The 18668-nt window shown below is 28.2% G+C and overlaps 1 protein-coding gene across 2 annotated transcripts in view; it reads left to right on the top strand.

Annotated features, from left to right (window-relative positions):
• The window catches only part of LOC105848244 (mucin-2), a 142014-nt gene that overhangs the window by 70908 nt on the left and 52438 nt on the right, over positions 1–18668 (top strand). For both annotated transcript variants that reach the window (XR_010639652.1, XM_065801528.1), the window contains exons 8-13: positions 7901–8029; positions 8765–8935; positions 12052–12180; positions 15387–15575; positions 16504–16566; positions 18486–18668. Coding sequence is in view for 1 of the 2 variants with exons in the window: in XM_065801528.1 (XP_065657600.1) it covers positions 7901–8029; positions 8765–8935; positions 12052–12180; positions 15387–15575; positions 16504–16566; positions 18486–18668 (864 nt within the window). In the remaining variant the exon portion in view is untranslated. The remainder of the gene's footprint in view (positions 1–7900; positions 8030–8764; positions 8936–12051; positions 12181–15386; positions 15576–16503; positions 16567–18485) is intronic.

Genomic DNA, 18668 nt, shown 5'->3' with positions numbered 1-18668 from the left:
ATGTTGTCTAGACCACAAGCTGTAAAAGAGTTTATTTGAGAAATAACTTGATTAACAGAAGCCGGAGTGGTTTAACGTCTAACAATTGATTAGCCTGTTTAACTGGAATGTCAGAAAATATGACCACTAGATTCAAAAGTTAAATTAAAATGCTTTTTTTTGAGAAAGGTTATGATATCTAAGGTATGATAAGACTAGAAGGAATTAACTCTGACTTAATTAAAGATGGAGTGTTTAACTTATCTCTGTTATCGACATTGTTGAAGATTTTCTAAATGTTTCTAGAGCCTAACTGATATGAGATTTAGTAAACTGGGAATAATAGATTTTCTAAAAGTTTCTAGTCTAACTCCCCTATAACATCTTAAAGTTACATTATGCATTGTAATGTAAACAAGATTCGTTATGTTATGTGCAAAATGTCAGTTATTTATACTAACTGAGATTAACATTGTAACGTAACATTGTAACGTAACACTATGGGCAAAATGTTATGTAATAACATGTAACATGACCTAATGACACTTAACATTGTAACCTATGGAAATCTTTCTACTTAATTGTTTTTTCATGTGTACATTTATATGTATGGAGAAAGAGCTATATATAGAAAGAGAAAGAGATGTAAAAGAAAACCATAACTTAGTAAAAGAGTGAAGTCAAGGCAGATAGATAAATTAGAGAGGGTAGACAGATTTGGAAACTATACATAATATTGATGTGTATAATGTTGTTAATAAATATCATAAGAAAGGTTGATATTTTATATACATTTTTGCTTGTGAGTTTATGAAAACTTGTGAAGTATTGCGCTTGTATCATTAAAAAAAAAAAATGTAATGTAATGTAACAAAATCTAGATATGAGACGTAGTTAAAATATGTCTCAAACACAGACTTTTTTTAATGTTTAGTTACGTTTCAGTTTACACTTTTTAAAAGTTGCACTTTTATAAGTTTAAATAAAATAATTGTGATGTAACTTTGCAAAATAAAACTTTTTTTTTTTCGTAACAAAAAAAAAGTAACTAATTAAGACGAATCTATTTTTCAATTAAAATTTGCATCAACTATGGAGCACCATATTTATGGAACAAAATTGTTGTTCCTAATTTTGATTTGTCAATTTCGTTTTCCGTTTTTAAAACTAAAATAAAAAATTATATTCTTTCTACTGGCAAAATATATAAATATTTTTGAAATGTAAAACTATTTTCACTTTAGATAATTTGTAAAATTATTTTCAGTTTTTGTTTATTCTATATTGTTAATAGTTATTAAATCAATTGTATTTTTATTTTATTATATATACACGTTAGATATATTTTATATGGTTCTGGCAACAAGATCTTTTGAGTCTTCTTCCAGATACCAAGTTTATATATTGTTATATTACGATTAATAATTGTAAACAAAAATAAATAAATTAAAAAAAGTTACAAATGTCTCAGCAAACGCATTGTTAAATACCGTAACTCATGAGTTAGGGTATTTAACAAAATTATTTTATTAACAATATTATTTATGATTATTTATGTATTTGATTATTGAAAACACATTAACACATTTGTCAAAACTGTTGTAATTTAATAAAATTAAAAAAAAATTAACCCACGCTTTTGGGTTAGTTTATAAAAAAGACTTTTTAAAGGTAAATACAACTTTTAAAAGCTTTAAAAATTGTATTTATCTTTAAAAAAATAAAGTACATTAAAAAGTTAAAATAACTTACGGTACTTAAGCAATCTGAGGTACTTATTAACTTTAAAGTATAACCAACTGAGACATAGTAACGTAAAACATTTAAGAATTGAAACATAACTAAAATACATTACAAATGTAAATTTTTTTACGCTATGTCTTTTTTTTTTTTTTTAAGGGTCACTCATTGAGACGTAACATAATGTTAAAAAAATCTATGTTTGAGACATATTTTAGTTACGCCTCAAATCTAGATTTAGTTACCTTACGTTAAGTCTCAATTGGTTATACTTTGAAAAGTTAAAAAAAAAATTATTGAGATGTAACCTTGCAAAATGAGACTTTATTTTTGTTTTGTGCCAAAGTAACCAATTGAGACAAAGCTATTTTACAATAAAAATAAAATAAAAGATAGTATTTAGCAATACAGCAATGATGAACAAACATTTACTGCATTTTCAAGTTTATTTACTTAATATTTAATAATTAGAGAATGTAACCTTGTTACCAATTGTAACTGATTGAGACGTAACATAACTTTAAAATATTATAGGGGACTGATATGAGATTTAGTAAACTGGGAATAATAGAGCTTAACACCAGACAAAACTTTTTTACATTGATATCTTGCAATAATAAAAATGCATTTGTTCTCAAAAAAGTTATTACTGTGAAAAAGATTAAAAAATTATTCACAACAAAAAAATAGTAACTGCACAAAAGAGTACAAACTATGGAGTAGAATTAGGCTTGACATGGTGCCGACAAGAAATAATAAAAGCTTCCATACCTTCCTGGATTCAGGAAGTTAGGTAGGATGTGCATTTATCAGCCAAGTGGCAAAAGACATCATCACAAGGACCATTACAAAGAAAATCACAAAAAGTATTGTAGTCTGGTTTAGAATATTACTAAGTAGTGCAATGATAGGGTGAGTCCAAAAAAGAATAAAAAAACAAGATAAAAGGAGATTATTTCCCAATCTCCTTTCATTACTTAAAAGAGAACAAAGAAAAAATAAACACAAGTTAGGGTCAGAGACAAGATACAAATCAAGGAGTGAAAATAAGTGGTTAGAGTTGTCTGGAAAACGAGTCACAAAGTTAACTAAGAGAGGTTAGAGTGAGAGATTGAGAAATACAGAAGTTATGAGCTTTATTGCCAGCAGTGTTAATGATGTTAGAGACAAGCTAATAATTATGAGGAGTCTTTATGTCACCAAGAACAGCAGTATTAGCAGAGAGATAAAGGAATAGGGTTTGTTTAATTTGATCAGAAATTACATTTAAAAAAGTGAGGAGAAAAAAAGTCCATTAAATTTTGAAAGAAGAAAGATTCAATTAATAGAAACTTACTTTGAAGACCACAAATATTTGTTGAAGATATATTGAAACAAGCATTTGTAAAAGATATGTTGAAACAGGTGTTTTTCTATGTTGAGTATTTTCAAATACTTTAGTCATTATTTAAGTCAAAGAAAAATTATTCATAGAGCATGGCATTCTAAGCATTAAGCTTTGCAGTTGTTTCAGTCCTGCTAATTAATCTAAAGTCGTAACTTTAGGCTCTTTATGTGGCCTCTACAATTGCACACCAAAATCACTAACAGATGCACCATCCATGCATAATATGCACACTGTTAATACTCTGATATTTTACGGCTGTCGATGGAATCAGTCTCTCTAAAATCACAGAGCTCACGAAACCTTACCATCAGCCTCAGAACCATTAAAATGAGTTTTAGAGCTGTACTCTCTTTAGGAGATAAAAGGAAGAGTTGCGCAACCATTATCAAAGAGGCACAATCACAAGCCTGTGGGTAGAATTAAGAAGATCCATTTATTAATCATTTTAAGATAAATTTATTGTATAGTTTAAAGGTCTTAGCTTACCACTCACTAATATTTTTGTAATAACCCCTCACTAGTTCATAAATACCAATTGCCAATATTTTATACTGATGAATGGCAAAAGACTTACTGTTGCTTCTCTTTGACATTCTTGCTAGTTTCTTACATCTGATTCTTTAAATTGTATAAACGGTCTTGTAAGAAATATTGTTATTATAGTTAGGTAGGTTTTTCTAATTATATTCTTTATTCTTTAGACAAGGTCCAAAAAATTATTTATTAACTTTTTTCATACACACATATTAATATGATTTCTGCTCAAGGGAGTTATTATCTTTAGTTCTAACAACCAAAACACAATCTTGCATGACTTATCATTTAGCAAAATTGCATTTATTTATTCTCTCTGTTTTTTAATGCTCAAGAAACATTTATTTATCATGTTTTTTTTGTCAAACATTAATGTTTTAGAATTATTTTCCATACTCATGTTTTCCTGACTTGATGTTTTGCTGCGGTATTATGTCAACTGTTTACTTGATCTTTAACTCTATTCTTAACATTCTAATAGCTTTAAACATAAATAGTGTCTGCATGCCTTCTTTTTTGAAATAAATATTCTATTAAAATAATAATAATAATATAATAATAGCTTCATGTCCTGCTGCCTTGTAGGATATGTCTTTTTAGGCAAAGGCTAGGAGATGCCAACTCCGACATAAAACACCACTGCCTTGGGGCTCTTGGTTGAGTAAATGTAGAGATGGTGTCTCAATAAAAATACTCATCTTGGGCAGATGTTAAATGCATTCGACTGTCATGTAAAAGGCCTCCTAGGCAAAGACTTAATGGGTAAACAGATTCTATCTGTTGACCAGCCTCGCACCTCTTCTTTATTTATTATTTTAATACATTATTTCCAGTTTAGGATGTTGAATGCTGGATCTTCTTAACTCAATGCATGAGTTTTGCTTGTGTCTCTGTTTTTATGTCTAGGGAACTCATTCTATCATCTCCTAATGAGGGTACAGCTCTAAAACTCAGTTTAATGGTTCTGAGGTTGGCTGGTAGTCAGGTTTCCCGAACTCTGTGGTAGCTCTCAGAGAGGCTGATTCCATCAACAGCTGAAAAATATCAAAGTATTAACAGTGCCATGTTGCGCATGGATGGCATCCCTGTTTGTACTTTTGGTGTGCATTGCCAAGGCCACATTTGTAGCCCTTTGTTACGGCTTAGCATTTATTTATAGTAATGAGGCAATTGTTTGGGCTATTAAACAGTGTACTGAGTACTATCTATGCTTTGAGTCAAGTTCTTTAACAAATTTAAAAAATAAATAAATTACCAAAAACTATAAAACACAAAAAACCGTCATTATCACCAAGTTCTCTAAACCTATCATTCACTAATATTTGTGGTCTTTGAAATAACTTTTCTTCTGTTAAGTCAAATCTCTTGCAAAGTTCACCAAACTTACTTAATTTTTGTGAGACTAAATTGAGTCTTATCTTGTGATCTTAGTGTTGATGGTTATCTTCCTTTAATTTGTAAAACCTTAAATAGTCACATGCTTGTTCTGGGCATTTACATTTGTAACAATTTAGCCATTTGTTAGGAAACTAGGTTTGAATCCACAGACTATTCTTTTATGTGCTTTTGTTTAGCACCACTTCACTTTAACGTTTCACTCAAGACTGCACTCTTTATTATGTTATTTCTGATCCTATTGACCAAGTCCTCTCTCTTTATCCATCAGCTAATATTGTTGTTGTCAGTGACTTTAATGCTCATCACACTGAATGGCTTGGCTTTAGTGTCAGTGATTCTGCAGGCATTAAAGCCCGTAACTTTTGGCTTTCTCAATTCCCTGAATCCCCCTATTATCGTACCTCTTACAACTACCTAAAAGCTGACTGGGATTCTTTCCGTGATTTTCTTCGTGATGGCCCTTAGGTAGAAATCTTTCGTCTTCCCATCGACAAATGTGCTTCTTACTTAAATTTGTGGATTCAGACTGGCATGAAATCTTTTATTCCCTCTCAATCATTCCATGTCAAGCCTCACTCTTCTCCATGGTTCTCCTCACATTGTGCTGCTGCAATTGCCAATCGAAACCATTACTTCCACATCTATCAGCAAAACCATTCTCGTAAAAACAAATTTCTGTTTATTACTGCTAGAAACCATTGTAAAAAGGTTTTGTCTAACACCAAAGCCCGCTATTCTCAGGTCATGAAATCTCGTATTACATCACAAAAATTAGGCTCTCATGACTTCTGGGGAATCTTTAACAGTATTAATAATAAGGGCAAATCTGTAATTCCACCTCTCTTGTATGGTTCAGACTTTGTCACCTCACCTTAAGACAAAGCTGATTTGTTTGCTAAGAACTTTTCATCAATATCATCTCTTGATTCCACAAGTTGCGTTCTACCTTATATAGCCGTCGAACAGGTTGATCCATTGCTTGACATTGGTATCACTCTAGCATCCATATCCAAAGTGATTTCTTGGTTAGACTCTTCCACAGCTTGTGGCCCAGATAACATACCTGTTTTTGTCTTGCAGAAGTGTTCTCTGGAGTTATCGTTTATACTTTCAAAATTATTCAACAAGTGCTTATCAGAGTCTTGTTTTCCAGCCTGCTGGAAATCGGCATCTGTTATCCTTATTTTCAAAAATTCTGGAGAGCCATTCGATTCGTCTAACTACCATCCCATTAGTCTTCTTCCTATCATAAGCAAGGTTTTTGAATCTTTAATTAACAAACACTTAATCTCTTATTTTGGATCTAATAACTTACTTTCTGATCATCAATATGGATTTCCATCTTCTCATTCTACAGCTGATTTGCTAACAGTAATAACCAATAGGTTTTATTGTGCATTAGATAAAGGTGGAGAGGTTAAGGCTATCGCTCTTGACATTTCTAAAGCGTTTGATAAAGTTTGGCATGCTGGTCTTCTCCTTAAGCTTTCCTCTTATGGTGTATCTGGTAACATCTTAAAGATTATTGAATCCTTTCTTTCCAATTGTACAAAAGTTGTCCTCAATGGACAGCACTCTTCTTCTTATTCTGTATCTTCAGGGGCTCCTCAAGGTTCAATCTTTGGCCCTATACTCTTTTAATTTACATTAACAATCTTCCAGATATTCTGACATCTAGGGTGGCATGGTTCGCTGATGATACTACTATTTATTCTTGTCATGATACAAAGCTCTCTGATTGCTTGGAGGGGGCATTAGAGCTTGAAAAGGATCTCACTTCTACTACAGCATGGGGCTCACAGTGGCTGGTGAACTTTAATTTAGATAAAACTCAATTTTGTTCAGCCAATCATTATCACAATAATTTAGATCTTCCTATATTTATGAATGGTAATGTACTCGATGAGTCATCTACCCTTCACATTTTAGGATTAACTCTCACTTCGGATCTTTCTTAGAAACCATACATTAATTCTATTGCAAAATTAGCATCTGCTAAGGTTGCATTTCTTTATCGAGCTTGACACTTTCTTACTCTGGATTCTATTCTCTATCTCTATGAATCTCAAATCCATCCTTGTATGGAATACTGTTGCCACATCTGGGGCAGATCTTCTAATGATGCCCTTTCTCTTTTAGACAAGGTGCACAAATGCATTGTAAACATAGTTGGACCTGCTCTTGCAGCCAACCTCCAACCATTATCACATTGTCGTAATGTTGCTTCTCTTTCTCTTTTCTACAGTTGCTGTAATGGGCACTGCTCCAAAGAGCTAGCGTTTCTTGTGCCTTTTACTAAAATTCATTCTCGTGTCATACGTCATTCAATTAAATCTCGTCCTTTTTCTGTGACTGTTCCTAAGTGCTCTAAAAACTCTTATTCGTCTAGTTTTTTTTCTTGAACATCAATCCTTTGAATGCGCTTCCTTTATCTTGCTTTCCTGGCTCATATAATTTGAAATCTTTTAAGTCGTCTGTCAATCGTTAACTTGCTCTACCATCTTCATCTTTTCTCTTCCAGTAACTTCCAACTCTAATTAGTGGTTGCTTGCAGCCTTGTTGGAAGCGATGATGTTTAAAAAAGTGTATATATAATAATAATAATAAAAATCACAACATAAGTTACTAAATTACTAATAAATAATACTAAATTAGTAATAAATTAGTTACATTAATCATGCTATGATTATTTTTTTTCTTTAAAAATTTTTTCTATATTTTGTTCACATTTTTTAATATTTTGTTAAAGGCATTCTTAAGAATTTACTTTTGTTAAATGTTTTTTCTTAGTTGATTTATAAATATTTTTATGAAATATTTTATAAAGTTTTTAAGTATTTTATTATGTTTTTACTATTGCAGCTTTAATATCAAGCGAAAAAACTTCAATGACAACAAGCAAAATATCCTTAACATTGACAAGTTCAACGTTGCAGTCTTCAACATCAAATATAGCGACATTTTCAACAACAACATTTTTATCTGCAGAAGGTATTTATGGATTTTATTGCCTAATTTCCTAATTTTTATCAGCATGATTTAATCCTTGATTAAACTAAATAACTTGATCTTTAGATTAAATTAGTTTCAGTTAATTTTTATAAAATATTTAAAAAATTGTTATATATTTTTAAAGAAAAAATTTTTTTGCTAAAAAATTACTATTTAAAACAAAAACAATCAGAATAGATTTTTTTTTTGACTAGATTTTTAGGTACTGCTCTATCACTAAACTTGGAGTTTCTGAAATTTTTGATTCGATGTGTTTTTGGCCTAACTTATATAATTGATATTTTGCCAAAATAAAATAACATAAAATATATATAAAATAAAATAAAATAACATAAAATATATATAAAATAAAATAAAATTTGTAAAATAAAGTTTAAACTAATAAATAAGTAGTTGCTTGTCATTTATAAAACTTCGTCAACAATTGTAAAATATGTTTTATATAACTCATATACTTCAGTAACTGAATCGAAAACAATTTTCTAAATTTGTAGTTATATAATCCATCATAATTTTGTTAAGTTTAATTTTCCAGTCTTATAAACATATTTGTTTATTTTTAAAACTTTAAAAATTATTTTAAAGTTTATTTTTTAGACATTTTTTTCATTATCGTTTATTTATGCAATTTTTATTGCTAATATTTTTTTATTGATGTGATTACTTTATTATTGATTTCATAAATACATAATTTATAGCATTTTTTTTTTATAGAAAAAGTTTACTGCTCCTGTTTATTAAGTTTGTGTAAATATCATTCTGATGATGAATACTGTTTACAAGTTTTTCAATCATGTTTGATTACAACAGCTGAATCCACAACTGCAGTTATATCCACAACTGCAACAACTCCAGTTATACCTAGAACTGTTTCAACAAACGAAGGTCTTTGTTATTTTATTGTGGTTGTTTTAGTTAATAAATTGATTTCTGTCCACTTTTTATAAAAAACTTTTTTTAAACAACTTTTATTTACATCATTTTTTATAACTGAAGAATTTTAAATGTCTTGAAGCAGTGTTTTGAATGCCTTTGTCCAGACCTTGGCTTGAACCACCGAGGTTTAGTCTTGGTATTATGGCAAACACTAAACCTCTTGGCCATATCCTATGTTGTGCTCATCCCTGTTTAAATAGATTTTTTTTCTCAATGACGGTATTGAATTTAAATTAAGTGTGTAGCCAGGTATCTTTTCTTATTGAGTTTTCAACTTCAGTAGACTTTGATAGGGCAATAATCAATGAAGCAACTACACTCAAAACTTTTAGGCTTTCTTTTAAAAATTAAAAAAATTTTTCAAGGCAGAAGTTTTAGCAAATCTACCAAGGTCATGGTAAGCTAATTCCCTAGTAGCCAACTTTGGTAGGGTTTTTTCAATCTTGCTGCTAAAATCAGAAACTATTATTTAAATAAACCAAATTTTAAACTGTACCAGTTAACTTTTTCACTTCTCGGCCTTTTTCCAAAATCAAAACAAATTCTTTAACAAAAATCTTTGTATCACATCAGCACAATATTCTTAAAAAGAAACATATAAGCATTTTTGCGCTATTTATTATTTGATTTGACAGATTGTTTTTATACCAGTTTTTGTTTGCCCTTTTTAGATACATTGTGTGGGTCTTTGGACTGCATTAAATATGTTAAAATTTTTTCTTTTAAACTTACTCAAATTGAATTTTGTAAACGTTTTTCTTTTAAAAAGTTTGTCTGTGTGTGTCCATTTTCAATCTATTCATTACTGAAAAAAGTTGTTCAACTTTTGCAGGAAAGAAAATAAAAAAGTAAATAAAAGTTCAACAAGAAGTATTATTAGAAGATTTATTTTTCATTGAGTTTGTTAGATACCATAAACAGTACTATATGGTGCTGAATATTATACAGTGTACTTTATAAAGCTATCCCAAGCAAACAAAACATCATGAGGACTTCTGGTAAAACCAGCATGTCGCAACAATATTTTATAAAAGTCATAAGCTTTTTCTATTTCTTTATCTAGTATTTTCTATTTTTTTACCTAATATTATTTTCAATGCTGTCAAACCAATCTTCTGTGTCTAAAATTTTTGTACCAAAAAAGTTTTTGTACAAAGTGATAGTATTAGATACTTTGATTTTTTTCACTAAATGTTTAGTTTTCATGAAGTTGCTTAGTGTGACAAACTAGAAACAAAACTTTTCAGCCTTTTTAGTCATTTTGGCGAGGAAACTTAACAATTTAGTTGGTTTTCTGTTTGTTGAATAAACCCTGATGAAACTAACACTATCATCTATCTCATTACTTAGAAAAGATTTTCTCAAAATCATTGCAAGTGCAAGGTTGTGTAACTTTGCAAGATGATGACAACCTTTTTGCAAGACTTTAACAACTTCACAAGTACTAGAATTTCAATAAACAATACAACTTAAAGAGATAATCTAACCTTAATCAAATTCTTGTGGTATATTTTAGACTTAGCTTGTTCAGCATTAGTGTGATTTTGGAGATTTGTAGTTGCTATTTAAAATTAATTCCATTCAAATAATTTAATTCATTAACAGTTAGTCAATTTTTGAACTAAAGACTGTTACAGTCTCAAAAATATCTTTATTCCACTAATCAAAAGCATTTGGTTTTTATTTTTTCTATAGATCTTACGTGAATTATCATTCAAAAATAATAACATTAATCATACTATAATGCTTTTTCTTTCTTAAAAATATTATTTTGTTCAAAGTACATTGGGGTTATCCATAAATTATGCCACACAATTTTGAACAATTTTGGATCCCTCCCCCTTGCCCCCCTCCCCTAGTATTAAAAGTATTAATAGTATTAAAAGTTTTGTTGTTATTTTAAATATGGTAATATTATTAATTTTCTTAGCTTTTTATAGTTATCTAATGAATGCATTTTAATGCATATAAATTTTAATTATTATCAGTTAATAAAACTTTGAAAGTCATTGTTTGTATGTGCATACAAATAATGATTTATAATAAGTAATGAATTATTTGTATGTGCATACAAATAATGACTTATAATAAATAATGAATTATTTGTATGTGTGTACAAATAAAAAGCCCACAAAGACAATAATGCTAAAAAATGTTTATATATATATTTTTTTCAGTTTTGTATTTTGTGTTTTGATGTATCTGAAAGTTGTTTTATATGTTTTAACTATTATTGTTGTTTATTTATAACTATATTTATTTATTATGTATATTTTTTAAAGTTTCACACAATAATAATCAATGCATACATAAATTGACTGATATGACCTTAGTCACAGTGTAGTTACATAATCAACTGACTTAAATAGATATGGAGGAAGTAGAATGTACATATATTCTTTTTTGCACTCCTATTGTTTGATATAAAGTTGCATAAATTAACAGTGACTAAACGGACAAATAATCTCCAAAGATATATTTAATTTTTGATATATATTATTTAAATAACTTCTTTAGCAAAAAGTTAGTGTTGTGGTGCAAGTTATATTAACATTATAACATTTTATGCTAATACATATTAACTATTACTATTGTTTAATAATTATTATATTATTTTTTTTATTTAATAATTATATTATTATTAATTTTTCATCAATGATGAAATTATCAACCATATCATTGACTCTTAAAGCCGTAGGCGTATAGATTAATCAACTAAAATTTAAGTCAATTTGTAAAATGTAAATTCCATTAAAAGTTATATCAATTTAAGAAGTCAATTCAAATTTATGTTAAATTGAAATCTCCCCAGTGTTTTTGGCTACTCTTTTAGTCTATAGAAAAGAATTTCTTGATTTAAAACTAAAAAAAAAATGTTGCTTCATAAAATATAATGCAATTTGTGGATGACCCCATTATAGTATGATTGATGTTACTATTAATTTCAAAGCCCTGTAAGGCATTCTTAAAAATTTACTCTTATTAAATGTTTTTTTTTGCTGATTTATAAATATGTTTATTCTTTTTAAAGTTTTTTTTATTATATCATGTTTTTTCTATTGCAGCTTTAATTTCAAGCGAAAAAACTTCAACGACACCAAATGAAATAACTTCAACAGCCACAAGTTCAATGTTGCAGTCTTCAACATCAAATATAACCACTATTTCAACAACAACATTTTTATCTGCAGAAGGTGCTGATGAATTTTTTTGCCAAATTTTAAATTTTTATTAGTAGCACGATTTTATTTATTACTTAATTTTTAGATTAAATGAGTTTCAGCTAAATCTTAAACAGTTTTTAAAAATTATTATATATTTTTGAAGTAAAAAATTTTTTGCTTAAAAATTACTATATAAAAAAAAACCAGTGTCGTAGTGTTGTAGTTATAGAATCCATAATATTTTTTCTAAGTTTAGTTTGCCAGCCTCAAGTGTTGCAGTGTTAGGGTCATTTCGGATAAAGCGAGCCATCGGATAAAGCGAGCCGGTCGCCTAAATATTGCAATTTTACGAAATCAAATTATGCTTTCGATTTATAACAATTTATTTAATATTAGTTATTCATTTTAAAGTCTAATGAATATTTTAAAAACAGTTGCTAAGCAATTATTTTCGCGGTGGTATAATTATAATCATTCGAGTAGTAACAAAACGTTTTTTCGCTTTAAGACCTTATATTTTGTTTAGCTTCAATTAAGAAAAGTGAGTATTTCATTTTGACACTATTTATAGTAAATATGATTGTAATATTAGTAATATGAGAAACTATTTCAAAAAATACAGTGTTGATATGTATTTGAGCGATGATAAAGTTTTTTAATCGAATTTTCAACCTGGCTCGGTTTTGCATAACTGTTAGATAAACCGAGCCAAGGGCATTCAGGTAAATCGAGCCATTGGCTCACTTTTCCAAAAATTGCAATAATAAATAAATGTAAAAAATATTATAAATTTTTTTGCTTTTTGACCCACATGAATTGTTAATTTATTGGAATTTTTTATGATATTTTTACAGAATGGTACGTTATCAACCGATCACGGCCCGAAGAAGCCAAAAATCTCTAGGAAAACAAAAATTGTCCGAGCAGGTACCGGCAATTCGAGGACAACATCGAAGTCCAAAAAAACTGCCGAGGCCTCAAAGTCATGCAGGCACAAAACTAAATTTATGGCAAAAAGGAAATATGGCTGGTGCTATGGAAGAATACAGAAAACAAGAAGAAAAACCTTCAACTGAACGGTTGTCAATACGGCTGATAGCGAGAGCGTGGAATGTGCCATATGAAACTTTGAGGAGGAGATTGTCAGGAAAAGTGAGCAAAGTGGAAAGTGCTTCTGGGAGACCCACAATTCTTTCACAACAAAGTGAAGAAGAATTAGCAGAGACTGTAAGAAAAATGGCACGAGCAGGGTTTCCTTTGTCGCGCAAAGATATTCGAGAAATTGCATATGCTTATTCTGATGCTAAAGGAATAAAAGGATTTTCAGAATCAAAAAAAATTGCCGGTTATTACTGGTTTCAGGGATTTTTGAACAGATTTCCTGATATAAGCACAAAAAAGGCAGAGAATCTGTCTGCAGCAAGAGCAATGGGTATGAACAAAACTCAAGTTATGAAATGGTTTGATTTGTATGAAGACTTAGTGCAAAGACTGGATATAAAAGACAGTCCTAGGCACATTTGAAATGTGGACGAGACAGGTGTGATGAATATTCACAAGGCAGAAGAAGCTGTGGCAATTGTTGGTGAACCTGCTTATAATCTTACTGCATTAGAAAGAGGGGAGACATCTACTGTCTTGGCAGCATTAAATGCATTTGGCGATATTATACCACCTATGATCATTCATAAAGGAAAAACTGTTGGCAAAGACTGTAAAGATTTTGCTCCTTTTGGTGCTATTGTAAAAGCAAGTGATAGTTGCTGGATAAATAAAGACTTGTTTGTGGAATTTGGACAGTTATTTGTCAACAATTTACAACGATTAGGACTCTTAAACGGTCGACCTCATCTTTTAATTATGGACAATCACTATTCACATGTTCACAAGAAACCACCATCTTATGAATTGACATCAGAAGAAAATGTAGCATTTATTCAAGAAAGAACCAAACCAATAACAAAAAAAGCAGCTAAAGAGAAAGAGACCAGCAAAGAAAAGAAACAGAAGAAAACTGTTAAACAGAAGGTTATAAAGAAAAAGAAAGAATCCAAAAAAGAAAAGAAACAAAAAGAAGAGGCAAATATTTGCAAATATTGTGGGTTTGCATATGGTGAAGCAACTGATCCTCTCATTGATGATGAATGGATTGAGTGTGGACAACTATGTGCTGATTGTGTTCACTTGATATTTTGCATTTTGTACTGCATCATTTATCTGCAGCTTTAGCAGTATTATTTTTATTAGACTAGTCGCTGACATTTTTATATTGCTTTTGTTCTTCAAATTTTTTGCATTGTATGCATTTGAGGTTAATGTTTGCAAACTTTTAATACCAGTTTACTATATCGTAGGTAATAAAGTTAATATTAATATAGTAAATATTATTTGTAATAATACTTTCAATTTTGTAAATTTTTGTCTGAAATAAAAGCTAAATGGCTCACTTTAGAATAATCATATAAGCTATTGGCTCGCTTTACCATAATGGGGCTCACTTTATAAATTTGTTAATATAAAGCGAGCCTTTCCTATGTATCATATATAGTTTACTTGGCTCACTTTATATTAGTGTGGCTCACTTTACATTATATCATAGTTTAGGTATCTGTTATAGAGTTTTCTAGTACAAAAATTATTAAGATATCTCACATAGTTATTAATACACACTGATTTTAGTTTTATTGGCTCGCTTTATCCGAAATGACCCTATAGTTATAGAATCCATAATATTTTTTTATAAGTTTAGTTTGCCAGCCTTAAGTGTTGTAGTGTTGTAGTTGTAGAATCTATCATATTTTTTTTAAGTTTAATTTGCCAATCTTAAATATTTAAAAGTTTATTTTTAAAGTTTTTTTCATTACTTTTTATTTATGAAATTATTGTTTTAAAATTTTATTAAAAAATTTTGTGAACAATTTTAAAATATGTTTTATGTAACTTATATACTTCATTAACTGAATAGAAAGCAATTGTATTATTTCCTAAATCCACTAAACATAAAACTTGCTACTAAATTTATAGCTATAGAATCCATCATAATTTTGTTACGTTTTCCAGTCTTATAAATGTATTTATTTATTTTTACAATGTTAAAAAATATTAAAAAGTTTATTTTTTAGATCTTTTTTTCATAATTTTTTATTTATGAAATTATTATTGCTAATATTTTTTATAGGTGTAATTACTTTTTATTGATTTCATAAATAAATAATTTATAGCAATTTTTCTTATAGAAAAAGTTTACTGCTCCTGTTTAGTAAGTTTGTGTAAATATCATTCTGATGATGAATACTGTTTACAAGTTTTTCAATCATGTTTGATTGCAACAGCTGAATCAACAACTGCAGTTATATCCACAACTGCAGTTATATCCACAACTGCAACAACTCCATTAATACCTTCTACTGTTTCAACAAATGAAGGTCTTTGTTATTTTATTGTGGTTGTTTTAATAAATTGATTTTGTTTGCGCACAATATGATAGAGATATTTTGTCTACTTTTTTATATAAGATTTTTTTTTTAAACTTTTTTTTACAGCATTTTTTATTATTGGAGCATTTTAAATGTCTTTATCTAGACCTTGGGTCAGACGGTAGAGTCTTGGTCTTAGAACCAAGAGCATTAATCTTTAGCATATACTGTGTTGGGCTCATCCCTGTATAAATATTCTTTTTTTCTTAAGAAACTGACAATAATTAATCAAAAATAAATTTAATCTTTAACTCAAGGAGTAAAAAGATTTTTCTAAGATAAGTTTTGAGAGGGAAACATTCACTCAAGCATCTTCACTCTAAATTTCAACTAATGATAATTTTTAATCCTGATTGTGTTGTCCTTCACATTGAATCCAAGATTTAACTAAGTGCTTATAAAATTCATAGTGAAGTTTTAATTTGATACCATCCTTGACATTCCGTACTTTGGTTAATAGGCTACAATTTAGCTGGGTTTTTTTGCTAAGTCCAACCCAGATTATATATATATATATATATATATATATATATATATATATATATATATATATATATATATATATATATATATATATATATATATATATATATATATATATATATATATATATACATATATATGTATATATATATATATGTATATATATATATATATATATATATATATATATATATATATAATATATATACATATATATGTATATATATATATGTATATATATATATATATATGTATATATATATATATATATATATATATATATATATATATATATATATATATATATATATATATATATATATATACACACACACAATGTTTATAACATATGATATGTAATATGTAGTATTTTTCTGTATATTTGTATATTTAGTTTCAACTAATGCAACATCCAAAAGTTTGTTAACAACAAATGCTGCAGTTTTGACAACAGAAGGTATTTTTAAATATTATTGTTGTTGCAGTATTCTTAGCTTTAAAATTCTGGAATACAAAAGACTGAAAAAAGAGACTGTAAAAAACATAATAAAATAAAAAAATGAAAAAAGAGTAATCAAAAATAATACTGTATTCAAAAAATTTAAATTTTCAGTTTTTTTATCAAAAAAACTGAAAATTTCAATTTGAAACTATCATTAATCAACTTTGAAACCCAATTTTCTAAACCAAAATTCTATATGGATATAAATTTTTTTTTACTCGGAAGTCTTTATTTTTAACTTTATTCTCCTCAATTAGTTTTGATAATATATGTTAAAGATAAAAACATTTTTTGAGATTTGTATTTATAAACATTCTTAATTACTACATCACTTTGCAAATCGAAAAGAAGTTCTAATTTCAGAATTTCAATTTTTCTAATTTTTATGTTACTTAAAGATCTGTGACAGCTACAAGTGTTTAGAGATGTCTTTGATTATCTTATTCTTCTATTTTTATTAAAAAAAAAATTTAAATAGGTTGTTTATTGTTCCATTAAGGCTAGCAGTTAAAGTTTTTACAATCACATCATATGAGTCTACCGATATCATTACGAGGTGATTTAACATGACTTATTGCAAAAAAGAACTTAATATGTTTCAAATCAAATACTTGTTTAGGGTGTCATTTGTGGTGCTTTCAGTTTTTATATTGGCTAGAACACCCATCTGAAAAACACTGAATGCTTTCTAATTCCTCAGAAATACTAATTTTAAAATGCACAATCATTAACTTATTCATTTTGATCTTTTTATTGTTTAATTGTTAACTTAATCACAATGTACCATATCTACATCATACTGTACATCTTTAAGGGTTAAAAATTGTTTTATTTTCATGTATTGCTATTGGATATTTAAGTTTTTAGTCTTCTAGTTTTTAGTTTCTACTCTTGGCTTGCAAGCTCTTGGCTTGCATCATTGCTTGAATTATGTTCTGTAAAAAACTTAGTATTTTGTTTTGTCAACTAACTTGTAATTTTTTGCATCACAAACAACTCAGTACTACTTAGCTCTTTAAATAATTTTCTTAAATTGCAGCTTGACTTTTTTCGAAGTAAAAATGAATATAAAGCTTTTTTTAAGATCAGAATCTATAAACTTTTGTTCAGATGTGTACAAACTAGAATGCTCCTGCAACAAACCTTATATTGGTGAAACAACGTTAATTTTGTTAAGATCAAAATACATAAAGGTATAAGGGAAAAATTATTCAGAGCTAAACATTCTAAAAATTGTTTTGCTAGCATTGAATGGAATAGTGTTAACACTCATAGACTGATAATGAATAATTTTAACTGGTAAGTGAGAAAGTTGTTAGAGACACAGCACCATGAATGCATGTCTAAAGATGGCTGTCTGTATCTGAATAACATTAGTAAATTACCATACTTTAAAAAAAAAAATGATGTTTAAAGATGGCTATCTGAATCTGAATAACACTAAATTACCGTTCTTTTGTAAAGAAATGATGTCTAAAGATGGCTGTCTGTATTTGAATAACAGTAAATCACCATTCTTTAGTAAAGAAATGTTTTCATTTTTTATGTCAAAAAAAACTACAGCAATCATTTGTTTTTTTTTGTAATTTTTTTATGTTTTTTTTTTCTAATGTTGTAACTTGATATCAAAAGTATAGATTTTAAAACCATTTTAAATTTGTACCAATATATGTTTAATCCACAACAAAAAGTTTTTAACTTATTGAGAACATGTAAAGTTTTTATTTAATTTTAATTCAATATAATTAATTTGATTTACTTTTTTACATATAATACTTTTAAGATTTTTAAAAACTTTTTTTCATATTTCTTTAGAAAAAGAATACTGCTTTTGTTTACTTACATTTTAAAAACTTTTTTTCATATTTCTTTAGAAAAAGGATACTGCTTTTGTTTACTTACATTTTGTAATTATTATTCTGGTGTTGGTTACTGTTCACAAGTATTTCAGTCATGTTTAAATAAAACAACTGAACCTACAACCGCAGTTATATCTACAGTTACAACTGAATCTAATCAATCTACTACTGCAACAACTGAAGTTTTTAATCCTGAAG

Source organism: Hydra vulgaris, chromosome 07, assembly GCF_038396675.1.
Source record: "Hydra vulgaris chromosome 07, alternate assembly HydraT2T_AEP".
NCBI classification, from domain to species: Eukaryota; Metazoa; Cnidaria; class Hydrozoa; order Anthoathecata; family Hydridae; genus Hydra; species Hydra vulgaris.
Note: the sequence above shows the minus strand (reverse complement) of the source record. Positions and strands in the feature narration are given on the sequence as shown.